Below are 15,522 nucleotides of genomic sequence, written 5' to 3'. Positions count from 1 at the left end.
TTCGAGGGTAAAGGGCTACCAACAGGGCTCAAACTGGTTAAATATGTTTAAAAGTTCTGTGGTTCTTTTCAAAATCTCAACTGGAAAGAGCAAAAAGTTTACACTTATTAACTGCCTCCACCCAGTGGTGATGACAGAGAAAAACAACGCATCATGCCCTCCAGTCAGCGCTGAACGTGTATAGCACAAACCCTGCAGATTGGCATTTGTGAACTTAGGGTAAACTTACATGTTTTATATCTCTTGTTCAAACCAGTATAAGGCACTGATTATTATTTTTTTCTTAACTTTAAGCAAAAACCCTAAAGCCAGGAAATGTCTTCAGAAAAAAACCAACTGGGGAGGCTCTCAACACGGGGGCCAGCAGCTGAAGCGGGCTACTGTTTGTGTAAATAAAGTCTTGCTGGCACACGGCCACGCCTGTTTGCTTACCGCTGTCTGTGGCTGCTCTGGAGCTTCAAAAGTTGAATAGTTGGCACAGAGACCCGAAGTTCTGGAAAGCCTGAAATATTTACTACCTGGCCCTTTGAGGAAAAGTCAGCCAACCCCTGAGCATGGCAGTTCTGGATTCAAATCCCAAATCTGCCATTTCTCCTGTAAAATGGGAATGATATCAAAGTAACCACAATACTAGGTAGTGGTGTTACAAGCACAGACAGTGGCTGGGTGAGGGCACCATTTCATTGCCATGTCCCAGCACTTGGCCCAGAGCCGGACACTGAGCAGAAGCAACAGCAAACGGCGACACCAGCTTGCACGTCTGCATCTGGGCTCTGTAGCAGGCAACGTTCTGAGTGTGTTACACGTATAAACTTGCTGAGCCTGTTGACAATCCCGATGCAGGCACTACTCTTGTCCTCACATGACAGATGAAGAAACTGAGGCTTGGAGAGATTAAAAGCCCTGCCCATGGTTGCACAGTGAGTCAGGGAGCTGCAAGCCACCCCATGTCGTCTGGTTCTGGAGACCCCGTTCTTCACCGCTTGGCTACGTGACCAGGCACTCGGATGCTTACTAAAACAATGGCCAAATGAGAATGGCAGTAAAACACTAAAGTGATAAGTCATTTATTTTAAAAGCTGATAAATTAAAAGATGTTTCACTTCAGATTGGATTGCTTATCTTGGAAAAAACTTCAAGCTGATCTATTTAGTTCATGAGGAGGAGGACAAGTAGAAGGGCCTCAACCAGAGCAGACAGCAGGTGATGGTTACAGCTCCACTTCTCCAGGTGTTCTGCTGATGGGGCAGAAATTTCAAATATTTTTTTCCTATAATAGGATTTACTGACTACATCCAATGCCTGGTAATGTGTGGGAGCCTTGCTACAACAGAGGGAAGGGGCAGAAAAGGCAAAACAGAGGAGTAGGCCTGAGTCTGACTCTAGCAAGTCACCTCACCAAGCCTCCGTTTCCTCATCTGAGAGGTCAGGACAATGACACCTGTCTTTCTGGGCACTGGGGCTAGTAGGCTCCACTGAGACAATGTAGGTGAATGTGCTTTGCAAACTGCAAATTTGTGAGCATTAACAATCGAATCTTTTCCTATTCCTGATCAATCTCAGTGTTTCTGAGACATTAGAGGAAAACAGATACAACAGGCACACCTTCAGATAATGGAAGAACGTGTTCTACTAGAGTCCTCCTCCTGAATTTATCACAACTACTAAAGAAAGCCTGATTCTGTTCTTTCATCTCTTCCCTACCCTCTGAAATCTCTCCATTAGCTCAAAGTAAAGGCCTATATTTAAAATGTCCAGAAGCCAGAGCCTTTTTCTTAAAATATCAATTTTCGCGCAGATAGTTTTACTGACAATTTTTTTTTTTTTTTTTTTTCAAAAGATGACCGGTAAGGGGATCTTAACCCTTGGCTTGGTGTTGTCAGCACCACGCTCACCCAGTGAGCGAACCGGCCATCCCTATATGGGATCCGAACCCGGGGCCTTGGTGTTATCAGCACCGCACTCTCCCGAGTGAGCCACGGGCCGGCCCGTTTTACTGACAATTTAATGTCTCTCTATGTAGGTTATCAGGAAAATACTACTTTGGATCAAATTTAAGAATATGCAGAATGTACACTACAAGAGTCAACTCTAATGCAAACTATGCACTTTGGGTAATAACAATGTGTCAATGTAGGTCCATTGATTACGACAAATGTACCAGAGTCTGGTGCAAGGTGTTCATAGTCAGGGAAGCTTGGGAGTGGGGTGAGGGGACAGGGAATATATGGAAACTCTGTACTTTCTACTCAATTTTGTTTATGAACCTAAAACTGCTCTAAAAATAAAGTTTGTTAATTTTTAAAAAAGGCAATATAATGAAAAATGCATCACTTTACTTTCAAAAAGGGAGTTCCAGATACACTCACAAAGACATTCAAGGATGTTCATTACGGCATGGTTTATAAGGGCAAAAAGCAGAAACAACTTATGTGCCCATTCCCAGGAGAACAGTTAAGTACATCATAATACATTCAAACACTGGACTAGCACATAGCACTTAAAAAAGAATAAAGCAAATCTATGTGTGCTGTGAAAAGATAACATAAGACATAATGTTAAGTTAAAAAAGCAAGTTGCAGAACAATATACTTAGTAGATCTCATTTGAGTAAAGATATTAAACTAAAAAGGATAAGTGCAGAGAAAATTCTAGACAGTTACACAAGATACTTTTAAAAGAAGTTACCGCTGAGAAGTAGAAAGGGGCGGGGAAAGCAGACAGAAGAGAACATTTAGTTTTACTTCACCTGCCTTCTATACCATGTCCATTTTTTTTTTTTTACCATGAACAGAAATTGTTTTTATAAAAATGAATAAAAATTAAATGTCAAGCTGATATTTATAAAAGAAACATGTCACCAAGGAAACAGGTCTGCCACTGAGGTATTCTTGGGGTGAAGAAAAGCAATGTTCACTTTACTTTGGACTGTGGGTAAAAGGGCACTTTCTGAAATTGCTGTTGAGGTTTAAAATTTACCTTCAGGCTGCTGGCAAAGTATTTAGTAAAAATACTAGTTAAACCAGCATTTCATAATCTCTTTCAGTCAGCAACAACCAGGAATCTGGCTGGCCTTTGGTTTAGACCGCATGCCCCCCATCACAGAGACTCACGCGCACCCCCTCTCCAGCCCAGGGAGAGCCCCAAGATCTCTCTAGTGAAAACACCTGCAGAGAAAGTGAGGCCCCCACCACACCTCAGCCCACAGAGAATCTCTACATATCAGATTACACTGGTTGGGAAACAATGCTAAATTATAGTTTTTTTTGAGAAGGTCTTTTTTACAGATTAAAATATAAACATATACTTACTTCCATTCATCATTTTGTCTTTAGCAAGTGGGTGTGTTGTAACTTTGCTTCCAAAACCTATTTCATGAGCCAACAGAGCAGTAGGACCTAAAAATAAGATTAATGAAAAGATCTTACTGCAGATAGAGAAAACCCATGTTTTAAAAATTGCAGCAGCAAAAGTATTCTTCAAATTCAAGAGGCTCTTGCCTAAAATATAGTTAGGATTATAAAGATAGGAACTTCTTAGTGTGAGAAGTAAAGTATGTTTATAATAAACCATTTGCTGAGCACATCTGGCAAAGGCATACAAACTCAAAATACTTCGACAATAATTTAATTGGAAAGATTTACACTGAGATACCCATGGAACATACACAGATAAACAAAATGTGCCCCACCCTCACCCCTACAAGAAACAGGGACTGAATATACCAGGAGTACAGGAGGGGGAGCCCACCAAGGGGCTAACTTCTTACCTTACTCTTAGCAAAACAAGACATTTAGTTACATGTTAAAGGCAACCAGCACTCTCTGAACTTCTGGACCTTATTGCTATTTCATAATTTTATTTTTCTCCTTGAAAACGAAAAGTCAACACTCATTCATCCATCTATCCATCCAAATATACCAGGTAGTAGGATTATTAAAGTAAATAGCACATTGCCCTGCCCTGAAGGAGATACCTGTGAAATGCCTAAAAGCCTGAGATACAAAGTCCACTAGAGTTTTTACTAAAATGACTTAAGTGAAGAACCAAGCACCAATGTTAGTTTGTGATACTCTTTGCCCAGCCTCTTAAGATGAAGTCTTTGAAAATAGGCAGCTGCTACCTTGAGATTTTTATCCAAATGTATTCACTGAAAATGGCCAACTTCCGTGATAATCACAGGCACATTTTGTATGTAACAGTTCTCAAATAAGGACTAAAACAAAAAAAGTCTTATACCTTTGTTACCTTACCTTACAACTTCTTAAAAAGTATTTAGTCTACCTTTTTTCTCTAAGCCACACATACAAAAATTCTTTCTAAGGCCTCATGTCACACTTCATCCTTTAGAACAGCACATTGACCTTCTAAATGCTTAGGGCACTGTGGGTGGCTAAGACACTATGATACAATCTGTACACTTTTAGCTTCAGCAAACCTGAAGACTTGGTTTTACTGACCTCTCATTTTTCAACATGATTCCTAGGAAAAAGTAGTTATATAAAATAAGTACAGGCTGCTCAGTTCATAGCCTTTACAAACAGGAAGATGAAACAAATAAGACCTAATTACATAAGCCTTCTGCCTACTATCAGGTGTCAGTTTCAGACCAAGTCCTGACTTATACCTCTTAAATCAAAAGCCTCAAATGTCTCTCTCCACCTTACTTTTATTCTACATATAAGATAGCTATGTATTGTACCAAATTTTAAAAGTCTATAAAAACTGAATAATTATCACTCAATTTTTACTTGAATGGATTCATAAATTATCTTTCTTTAATTCTTATTTGGTAAGATTTTAAGAAATAAGAAATTCCTACGTTATTTTAAAGTAAACTACAACAGACGATCCAACAGTGAGGAAAGGGATCAGACAGTGAGTTAGCAATTTTTAAGTTGCTCCCTTCAAGGTGATAAAATTGCTACCTACAGTAATGTTAATACATTTACATTACAGTTGGATGTAGGAATTTACTGGTCTTACTCATCATGGTAAGCTCATAATTACTGCTTTCTGGGGCTTAAGAATCCTATCTGGAAAATCAGACAACAGATATTTAATACTCCTCTTACTTGAGATTCTGATGGATGAAAATGTTGCCCAGTCTGCACTAGAAGTCCAACTCTGAGCAAGGAGCTGAGGGTAAAGTTAATTGAATCCCCTCCTGCAGTCAAGAGGTTAAAGCCAACAGTGCCACGCTGTGGTGACTTACAAAAAGAACACCTCCACCAACTCCCCAGCTCCTCCAGGCATCCAAGACCTTGTTCGTAGAGGCCTTATGCCTAGGCCTGTGCATCTCACAACTGCCACCTCTTTCATCTCTGAGCTTCCTTCCCTCTCCCCTGCTCAAAGTAGATCTCATTTCATTTTCTTCTCAAGACAGTCTCCCAATTCACTCAATTATCAGGAGCTAAGCTAATATTCTTTCAGTTCAAAAGTTCCCAATTCCTAACTGCAACACTTTGGAAGAATAATCTTAATTTTTGTTTGCTGACTTAATAAACCTAAATCTCTTCCATCATTTCTCTGTTCCACTCCCATCACCCTCATCTCCCACCTGAGTTACTGCAACTTATTTCAATGTCACATTTTCCTGGTTTTTTTCATAGCATCCAGAACAGTGGTGCAGGGTATTCAACTGTTAAACACACCGCTAAAGTGTTGTTTATTTTTTAATGTTGATTTAAATTATTATAAGGTCCACACTTCTTAGCATGGCATTCAAGCTTGCCTGAGCACAGAACAGTGAACCAGATGCGGCTGATAGTTTTGCTGCTTTAGTGATGCAGGACAAACTGACATACGGTTTCTACTTTCAGCACAGTCAGCAGCAAACAAACCCAGCCCAAACCCCTATTTTCTTCCTTTGGTCAGAGCACCTAAGAATGAGCCTAGTTTCACAGCAGCAGACTAGTCAAAGAAAAACAAACTCACAGGATCTCTGACTTTGTCCCCAAAGAGGGGAACAGCTGCAGTGCCCTTCAGCAGGGATAACCCCTGTGCCCAGGGCGGTCAAGAGACTAGTGCTGACTGGAACCAAAAGACAGGGCCTGCCAAGGAAGCTGCCTCTGTGCCCTTCCCACTCTCTAATGTCGCAGTTCTCAAACACTCAGGTCTTAGGGTCCCTTTGGATTGTATGTGGTTACATTTATCAATATCTGCCAAGTTAGAAATTAAAACTGGGAAATTTTTAGAACACAAGAATACATGAGCGCACATGTCATATGTGAATGACAGCATCATCACACCAATATCACTCCTTCAAGAATGAGAAGGAACAAAGTAAATGACATAGTATTATCTGCTCTGACCTTACGAATGCCTAAAAGAACTTCGAGAACTGCTGCTCTAATGCAAAGTCCCTAAGATCCCAAACCCATAACTTATTTTAAAAAGCCTACTGTATTGAATAAACATCAACATGTCATTTTATCAAACCACCCATTCACTCATTCCTTTACTCAGTTGCTCTTCTGACAAGCATTTAATAAAGATCTACATGGCAGGCACTGGCAAAAATTGCACTATGGAAAAAATGCAAGATAGCAGAATGCTATCTGATATTAAAGCAATAAGGATGGATTTTAAAATATCAGAAAACAAAATATTACTGCATTTCAAAGACGTGGGGACATATATGAAGCACCCAATAACTTATTCGAAATTATGTGGTAGATAATACTATGCCCAAGATCACTCAGCACTGAGAATGAGAACATGGCCAGGAAGCGGTGGAAGGCACCCTGAAGTTTCTGAATGTGCAGGGCAAGCACAGGGCAGAGCTGTTGTGTTTATGTCTGACAGATTCTTGCTGACTGTGTGCTGGCAGAAATACTTTCTGGCACAGAGATTTGCTGTAACAAGCTGTTTACTGAATTCCAGAGGGCCTTATTTTCCTCTGAGGTCAACCAAACACGGAAAGCACTAAATTTCAAAGAATGTAGACCAAAGTCATGGAGAGGCAGAAAACAGAACAATTATACTCATTTCTGAAATGACACCAACCTCATGCCATGCAAACTAATACACCAACACAGATGCCCTTCATGCTTTATGAAAAGGAAGAGCTGTTTGGAACAAAACCTTATAATGAAACGACACATTCTAACCCAGGCTGCTCCCGCACAGTACCTGCACAGATGGCAGCTATGAGGCCCTTCCTGTTTTCTTGTTCCTTCAGTATCTCTTTCACAGCAGCAGACTAGTCAAAGAGAACCAAAAATAAATCATGTTATCAATATATCAAGCCACAAATCAACCTCTCACTAGGAAACTTTGGCAGAATCTGATTTTAGCTTAAACCACAGATCTTCAATCTATTTTCCAACAATATTTCAACATCATTAATATAAAGTTATTGAATCTGTAATGTGTCTATATTCTTAAACCCAAGGCTTATTTATCGTAAGAGAAAGGCATCCCTCCATGTTTAAAGATGAGCAGAAGAAAGCAATTTCCCTCGGGCTCATTAGACCCTTGCCATTTTGCACTCCAGGGAGCAAGAAACAGAAGTGGGGGAATGTGGCATTCTGGGTGTTTTCAGATGGCAGAGTGAGGAAGAGACTCTGGCAGGAGCAATCCCAAATGTCTGATTCAACCTGCTTCATGAGTTTTTCCATCTGCCTGGCTTCTCTGCCGTCAGCCGACTCCTCACAGGAGACATAACATGCAGCTCAGCGGCCTCCTCTGATGCCAGTTTCCACTCAGGCTGGCAGTTCTAGCCCTGCAGTCTCCCCTCAACCCAACTGCTGCATACATAGCCAGTCTCTTATCTTTCTATGCTTAACCCTCACAAATCACAGAATCAGATCATTCTGCTCCTGTTGGGGAGGAAAGTAAGTAGTCTTACTGTGGACTGTATCCAATGCATTTTTTGCATAAAAAATTGTTCTACCAATTTAGCTTACTTATAGTAACTGTTATTAGAAGTCTTTTTCTAATTAAGGCTAGAACACCATTTTGTTAATTTTAGTTACTTCTATTTTATTCACAACCACCTCCTTGAAGTATCTGAATAATAACAAAATCAACAGAACACAAGCAGATGTTGAAATACGTTCTAGAGAATCCCCCTCTCCAGCTGAGGTATAAATGAGTAGGTTTTTACCTCAGATAAATTCTGTGCACCCAGATTACCTCCTGGTAGAACCACCACATCATATGGTCCCTGTAACAGTTTAAAAAATAAAACAAGAAAGTGAAAATCATTTCAAATGTGCATTGAAGTGACAGTCCAAGAACACATATTTTAAATATGTGATACAAGCGAATATGGGATACAAGCAAATTACACATATTTTAAGTATGGGATACAAGCAAATTACAGGAGAAAATCTAAATATCTGTCAATAGAAGAACAGTTAAATTAAGGTGTATCCATATGGTAGAATGTTGTTGTAATTAGCAAAAAATGCAGAAAATCTGTATATAGTAACATGAAAGGATGTCCATGTTGCAAAGTAGCAGGTGTATATATAAGCTCATTCCTATAGAAGACAAAAATATATACAGTACATATACGCACAGAGGTATGTATATGTGCATATAAACATTACATATACACCCCTCCCTGCCCCCCGCCGCACATATGAGTAAACAGGTACTCAGAGACAAAGGAGAAACTCCAGCTGCTAATGGGGAGTACTATGGGATGGAGTGGAGGGGAAAAGAGAGAATGAGAACAGGACTTAACATTCTGACTTTATAGATGTGTATATTGTGTTTATTATTCTTCAATAAGAATGTACATAGCAATTAAAAAATTAAAAAAACAAATTTTAAGTAAAAGGTGAAAAAAAATATTTTTAACTATGAAAATGGAATTTGAAGGGTAGAGGGTAATGAGACAATATTACAGTATTCAAAACATCCTAAAAATCTAATTAATTTCAAATGTGCTGAAATCACAAAATAGAAATTGTTTTAGTGATACTTCAAGATGTAAAAAAAACTCAGTCATTAAACAAATTACAAAATGAAAATTTAGTATTTAGTGTACATATACTTTTTAGAATTACTTTTTAAGACCATAAACATCTTACTGTTGTTTTTAAAACCAAGCAAAAATTAAAACAAAATAGAAAATATGAAGTATAGAATTTCTTTCACTCATTTTAGAATCTGAAATGAACAATACATATGTACAAAAGGTAACCACTGTTCTAAAATACCTAGACACCACAGAACAAAAATCCCCAAAAAACAAACAAAGAAGGAATATTTACTCCTGCTTGCTTTTAATACACAGAAAGTTTCTACAGTGTATATGTAAATACCAATGTTCTAATTCTCCACAATCTAGCAAAGAAATATTTGAATTTATTAGGAAGGAATAAGTTTTATTCTATGCATTTGAGAACATCTAGGCATGGGTACTCATGCTCTGGCCTCCTCAGTAGGGTACACACAGCCATTCATGAGCTGGTTCTGCCTCCTTTCCTGCCATGTCTCTGCCCCAAGAGGGTACAACCAGCACTCCTGTCACTCTGGCCCGTTAAATCTGAGCCCAAGACAGGGTGTGCAAAAGGATCTGTGCATGGGCTTGTTTCTAAGGAAAGGGATCCCAACTCCCACAAATTCCCAGTAGTGCCCATCGCCCTTAAAGATAAGAATCATAATTCCAAAGATATTGAAAAAGTGACACAATTTAAGTAGAACTCTTATTCTTTCCTTAATCCAACCACTAATCAGGTATAAGTTGTTCCATGTAAAATGAATCACACAACTACATGTGTGTCACTGTAAAAGGAAGGGTAAAAAGTAGTTTTAGAAAAAAACAAGAAATAAATGGGAAATGTGACAGGTGATTCTCTTAGGTCAGGCAAAAAAGTTATAACAGGAGGCAAGAATGCCTGTATAAGCCAGAATACTTATGAAAGAATAATGCTCCCACCCACCCAGCCACCCATCCATCCACCTTTCCATCTACCCACTCATCTTCCATCCATCTAAGCAATCATCCATCCACCCTTCCATCCATCTAAGCAACCATCCATCCACTCTTCCACCTATCCATCCATCCATCTACCTACCCGCCCTTCCATCTAAGCAATCATCCATCTCCTCTCCCACCCACTTACTGAGGACTTGCAGTATCAAACAATTGCCAAGTTCTATGGATATAGAGTAGAAAGGCAAAGTCCTTGCTCTCCCAGTTTAGCTTAGTGGGGAATACTTCCAAGCAAAATAATTTCCTCAAAATAAGTCTGTGCTAACAATAGTCTTAGACATACTCAAAAGACACTAATAAGCCATATGAAGGAATCATTCCATTTATGGAGAACAAACCTGTTTTTTTGCATCTTCAAGACTGGCATCAGGACAAATGACAACATCACGGCTACACGGTACTGGGTCTTTTCCAGCCAGACCTGCAATGGTGACCTTAATCTAAGAGAAAGACATCATCATGATATTTAAGAACACTGAAACATAAATCTAGAGTAACATTTTTACAGCTGTCCTATGTTTTAAACTAACTTGAGGGCCGGCCCATGGCTCACTCGGGAGAGTGTGGTGCTAACAACACGAAGGCCACGGGTTCGGATCCCATATAGGGATGGCCGGTTCGCTCACTGGGTGAGCGTGGTGCTGACAACACCAAGACAAGGGTTAAGATCCCCTTACCGGTTATCTTTAAAAAAAAAAAAACACAAAAAAACCAAACTAACTTGAGAGGAAATACTGTAACAAAACCATGCTGAATTTAAGCTCATATGCTGGATAAGTATACTTAATAAGTAGGTGTGTCCTAGGCAAACTGCAATTTATAGCTGCTGTCCCTGCACTCTGTCTGAATGCCCTTTTTAGGATGCCCTTTCTCCCACAAGTGTTCTGGTTTGGGCAATAAACTGTACTATGATCCTATTATTCACGCATCTTGCAAGGTTTCTGTTGACATTTAAACCTCATGTATTTTCATAAGGTAGAAATGCAAGTTAAAACTATGAAATATGACTTTGTCTTACAAAAAATTTAAAAGCTGACAATACCAAGAGCTGGTAGTGGAAAAATGAAAATTTTCATACACTGCTGGTGGAACTACAAATTGGTACAATGGAAAGCAACTTGGCAAAATTTAACAATGCCAACTGTGGGCTATCCTTTAGCAATTCCACTTTTAGGTATAAAAACAGAAAAAACTTTCAAACATTTGCACAAGGAAACCCATACAAGAATAATATTACAGTAATGTAATGCTGTAATTCGAAGAATGGATAAACTGTGATACATTCATATAATAAAATTCTAAGCAGCAATTTTAGCTGAATAAAGTGGATCTACATGTATCTTCATTGTTGAGAATCAGAGGAGTATAGGGCTAACAGACTTGGGGGTCAGACCGCCTGGGTCTGAGTTCTCTTCTACTAACTCTGGAACATGGCACGTTATTTAGTGTCACTGTGCATCAGTTTCTTCAACTGTAAAATGAAGGTGGCAATATCTAATGCCCAGCGTTGCTGTAAGGTTTACATAAGTATATAAGTAAGTGCTTAGAATAATGCCTGGTGCACAGAAAGTGCTATTTAAGTACTCACTATTGTTATAAATATATTTGTTATAAATATATGTATTTATAAATATATGTATAACTCACTATTGTTATAAATATATTTGTTATACATATATTTGTTATAAACATATGTAACATGCAGAATGAGAACCGCAGTCTAATGCTACTTTAAAGATATGCATGGGATGGATACACACCAATGGGAGGACAGCATTCTAGGGAAGGCAGAAGGAGTACAGGATTAGGGAGATTTACAAAGAGTGCTTTTCAAGTGTATGTCTCTAAAGCATTTGTTCTTTAAGAAATGCATCTGAAAATGTAGCGAAATCTTAACAAGTATTAAATGTGGTCAGTGGATAAACAGATATTATATAATCTGTACTTTTCCATACATTTGAAATATTTCGTAAAGTAACCTATTATTTTATCAAAAATTACTTTTTAAAGTGAAATAATTTTAAAAACAAGGAGGTCTAGAAAACAGTGGGGCACTTACCCCAGCTCGTCTCATGACATCTACAGGGATGACTGTCTCCATTTCTTCTGCTCCCTTAGCCAGGATGACCAGAGCTCTTTTTGAAGCCATTTTTATGATATTTTTTAAAGACTGAGAAAACAAACAAAAAAGACTTCAAAGACCTTTCATTGCAACCCTGGAATATCCCAAAATTTGAAGTTTAGGAACATTTTCTTTATTTTTTATCAGCACCACACTCTCCCAAGTGAGCCACGGGCTGGCCCCGTTATTTAATTTTTAATTTATCAGTATACAATGTACTTGATTTTTGTGTCCTTTTACCAATTCCTCCTTTTTTCCTCTCTCTCCCTCCCCTTCTCCCCACCCCCAAAGTTTAGGAACATTTTCAAGCAGAGAACTATGGGAAAGATTCTGACAGCTGAACACAATATGGAAAAAAGCATTTTATGTTAATATTGGTTTACATAGTAGTTTCAATTGCTCTATTTCTGAGACAAAAACAGTGAGGTTGCTAATGTGTTAGTATTGTTTAGAATTTCATTTGCCATGTTTTCTTAAATCCAATTTCTGGTAACATATTGCAAATGTAGTTTTCTGAAGCACAAGCACGTAGGTCTTGCATTTCACACAATGCGGGGAGACAGTCATTTTTGAAGTACAATTTCATAGAGAAATTCATGGGTAAAAATTTAAATACATAGTATTTAGCAACTAGCCTATAAGAGTTCTGGAGGGGATTTTTTTTTTTTTTAGTTCCAATCATTGTAATAAAAATTGGGGGTGGGGAAGGGGCTAACAGTGTTAAATATCTGAACCTATTTCTTTATGATCGGGAAAGACGGAAATTCCCTTCACTGATGTCAACCTAACTAGATTGTCCCTGCACACAGCTCTCACTGTGCAAGATCGCAGCTACGCGTGGTTCTGAATCATTTTTAGCCCACGTTTCTGGAGAGGGTGCCGTCTATGCAAAACAGACTTGAACGCAGTTAGCCACTTCCAAACCGGTGAGACGACATCCAGAAAATTCTGGACGCTTCTGCGTTGCTACTACGCGGGCTGTCAAAAGTCAATGCACGTGCTTATGCCAGAACATGCAGGTCTATCCGCCGCGACAGACGCCCAGGGGGCGCGCCGGCTCCAGGACCCCTAGGGGGGCCGCGACGTGGCTGCGCGAAGGCCGCACCCTGCCCAGGCCGCGCGCCGGGGCTGGGTCCAGCGGGACTCCGGCCAGCCGGGGGGCCCAGAGCCCCGACGCAGCCCGCAGCGCCAGCCCAGGCCCTGACCTGCACCCTGCGTCTCTCCCTACAGTCGCGGCGCCTCGGCCGGTTCCCCGAACCTGACCGATGGGGATCGCACTCACCCCAAACCTGACTGACGGGAACGCACGCCACCACGCACGCGCGCAGCCCGCCTTGCCCCTCAGCCGCGCACTGCGCAGACTCGCGCCGCTTCCGCGTCTGGTACGTCACATCCGGCTGATCCCACCTCGGAGCCCGGCGCGGGGGCGGGGGTCCAGCACCACGGGGATCCTGCGGCTTCAGTCGCACGCACCCCACCCCACCCCGCGAATGGCACAGTCTGGCCTGCCCGGGGCGCCCGCTGGGTTCAACCCGCTCCCGGCGGCGGGCGATGGAGCCATCCCGGTCCCCAGCGCGGCTGCGGCTTCTTTCAAGCACTGATTTTGATAAAGCAGGTTCGTTTCTTCTGTGCAGGTTGTTCCTTCACGTTTCTTCTGTGCGCTCCTGGAACGCCTTCCCGTTTCGCCCCCGACCTGTTAAGACTCTTCCAGCACTTCCCGGGCCTGGCTCCCGCACGCTCGGTCACCCGGTCTCGGGGGACTCTGGAGCTTTTATTCACACGTGGTCATCTCATAGTGTCAGTTTCTCTCTCAACGTTGTGTTTTAAAAGTTCCTCGTGCTGCATCCACAGGATTACAGCAATGCTGGGCACATAAGTCTAATAAGTACTAAATGGGCTAAATCTATTTACGTTATAACCCCCAATTTTATTTTTAAAACGTTTCTGAATATCAATACTTTCAGCAGTTTCAAAAGTCAGGACGATAAGGGTTAACATTGAGCATTGACTCTCGTACCTGTCCCCGCACAGTTCCATCTCCACGCCCTACAGGCAACCACGCTGTGATTTTCTTGTGCATCCTGAGGTAGACTATGATTTTCCCTGTCACATAACAACGAAGTAGACGGTATACACTATTCTGCACCTGCCCCCACACACATCCACACACTTATTAAGTGAGTATCTTGGGATCTCTCCATATCAAAAAGAGCTTCCTCATACATTTTTTTTCCAGGTAGTATGCCATTGTGGGCATGTTCCATAGTTTGTTTAGCGGTGCCCCACTGATAACAGGTTATTTCCAATTGTTTTCTGTACAGACAGCACTGCATTGAATAACCTTAAGTATATGACCTGCTTGTGCAAGTATAACTGGAGGGTAAATTCCCAGAAGTGGGAAATACATTCGAATCACTCCATACAAGTTGAACCTCTTAGCACTCTCACCAATAATATATGAGATCAAACTATATTTTAAATATGTCAGTGTTTTTAAGGCTTCAATTCAGATATTATAAAATCACGTTTATTTTCAAGATATAATTTTACCTTTGTTGGTTTACAAAGGACTTATATATATTTCACGTGATTCTTAAAATGGTGGTGAGAGTGCTCTTTAATTTGAAAAATTGTAAATTTAAAGTCATTTATGCAACATTGCACTTGTGCAAAAATTTGAAATATCTTTATTTGACATTTTAAGAGGAAAGTGTTTTAAGAGTTCTGGAATGACTTCACCTTTGGCTATTTGCAAAGGAAACAGGCGAAAGCGACACCTTTTCAGATTTGGAGTGTGAAAAATAGTAGTGACAGAGAGGTGGGGAGGCAAGTGGTTAGAGATGTTCTGCAAAACCAAGGAGGCCCTGGAGTGGTCAGCTACCAAAAAGAACTGAGGAAGGATTCAGATAGATGTAAGGAAAACCAAAAGAAGACGGGTTGTGTTGCGCCAGTTTCCATAGTAAATTCTTTATTTTTTACTCTTTTTTTTTTTACATTCTGTGTAACGAGAGCCAATAGTAAACCAACTGGTGTTCTGCTGCAGCATGAAACAGCCACAACAGAGTAAATGTGGCAAGACAAATGGTTCAGCAGAGAGAAAGAATGAGAACCAACCCAGTCAACACTCCTGAAACATCTACATCACTGTCAAGATCTGAAATACGTTGCAGTTTTTTTTTTTTTTTTTTTTCCTTTTTTGTCTCTTTTTTCATGACCGGCAACGGATCGCAACCCTCAGTGTCGCGCCTGTACGGGACCGGGACCGGCAACGGGATCACAACCCTCGGTGTTGCTCCCGCACCTCGCTCAGCCAGTGAGCGGCCGGTCTGTATATGGGATCCGAACCCTCGGTGGGGGCGCTGCCGCCCCCCCCAGCGGCGGAACGATGCCAACGCCCCCCGGGCGGGCGCGCCTCTTAAAACTTTTAAACCTCCATTTGGTTTTAGAG

General features: G+C 40.7%; 1 protein-coding gene across 1 annotated transcript in view; it reads right to left on the bottom strand.

The window, feature by feature from the left end:
• PARK7 (parkinson protein 7) overlaps positions 1-13,412 on the bottom strand; it is a 20,073-nt gene extending 6,661 nt beyond the window's left edge. The window contains exons 1-6 of the mRNA XM_008593877.1: positions 13,357-13,412; positions 12,012-12,122; positions 10,291-10,392; positions 8,111-8,170; positions 7,135-7,204; positions 3,312-3,398 (exon numbers count right to left, since the gene is read on the bottom strand). Coding sequence (XP_008592099.1) covers positions 3,312-3,398; positions 7,135-7,204; positions 8,111-8,170; positions 10,291-10,392; positions 12,012-12,101 — 409 coding nt within the window. The 5' untranslated portion in view covers positions 12,102-12,122; positions 13,357-13,412. The remainder of the gene's footprint in view (positions 1-3,311; positions 3,399-7,134; positions 7,205-8,110; positions 8,171-10,290; positions 10,393-12,011; positions 12,123-13,356) is intronic.
• Positions 13,413-15,522: the final 2,110 nt, after the last annotated feature.

Source organism: Galeopterus variegatus, unplaced genomic scaffold (genome assembly GCF_000696425.1).
Source record: "Galeopterus variegatus unplaced genomic scaffold, G_variegatus-3.0.2 Scaffold9791, whole genome shotgun sequence".
Lineage (NCBI taxonomy): Eukaryota > Metazoa > Chordata > Mammalia > Dermoptera > Cynocephalidae > Galeopterus > Galeopterus variegatus.
Note: the sequence above shows the minus strand (reverse complement) of the source record. Positions and strands in the feature narration are given on the sequence as shown.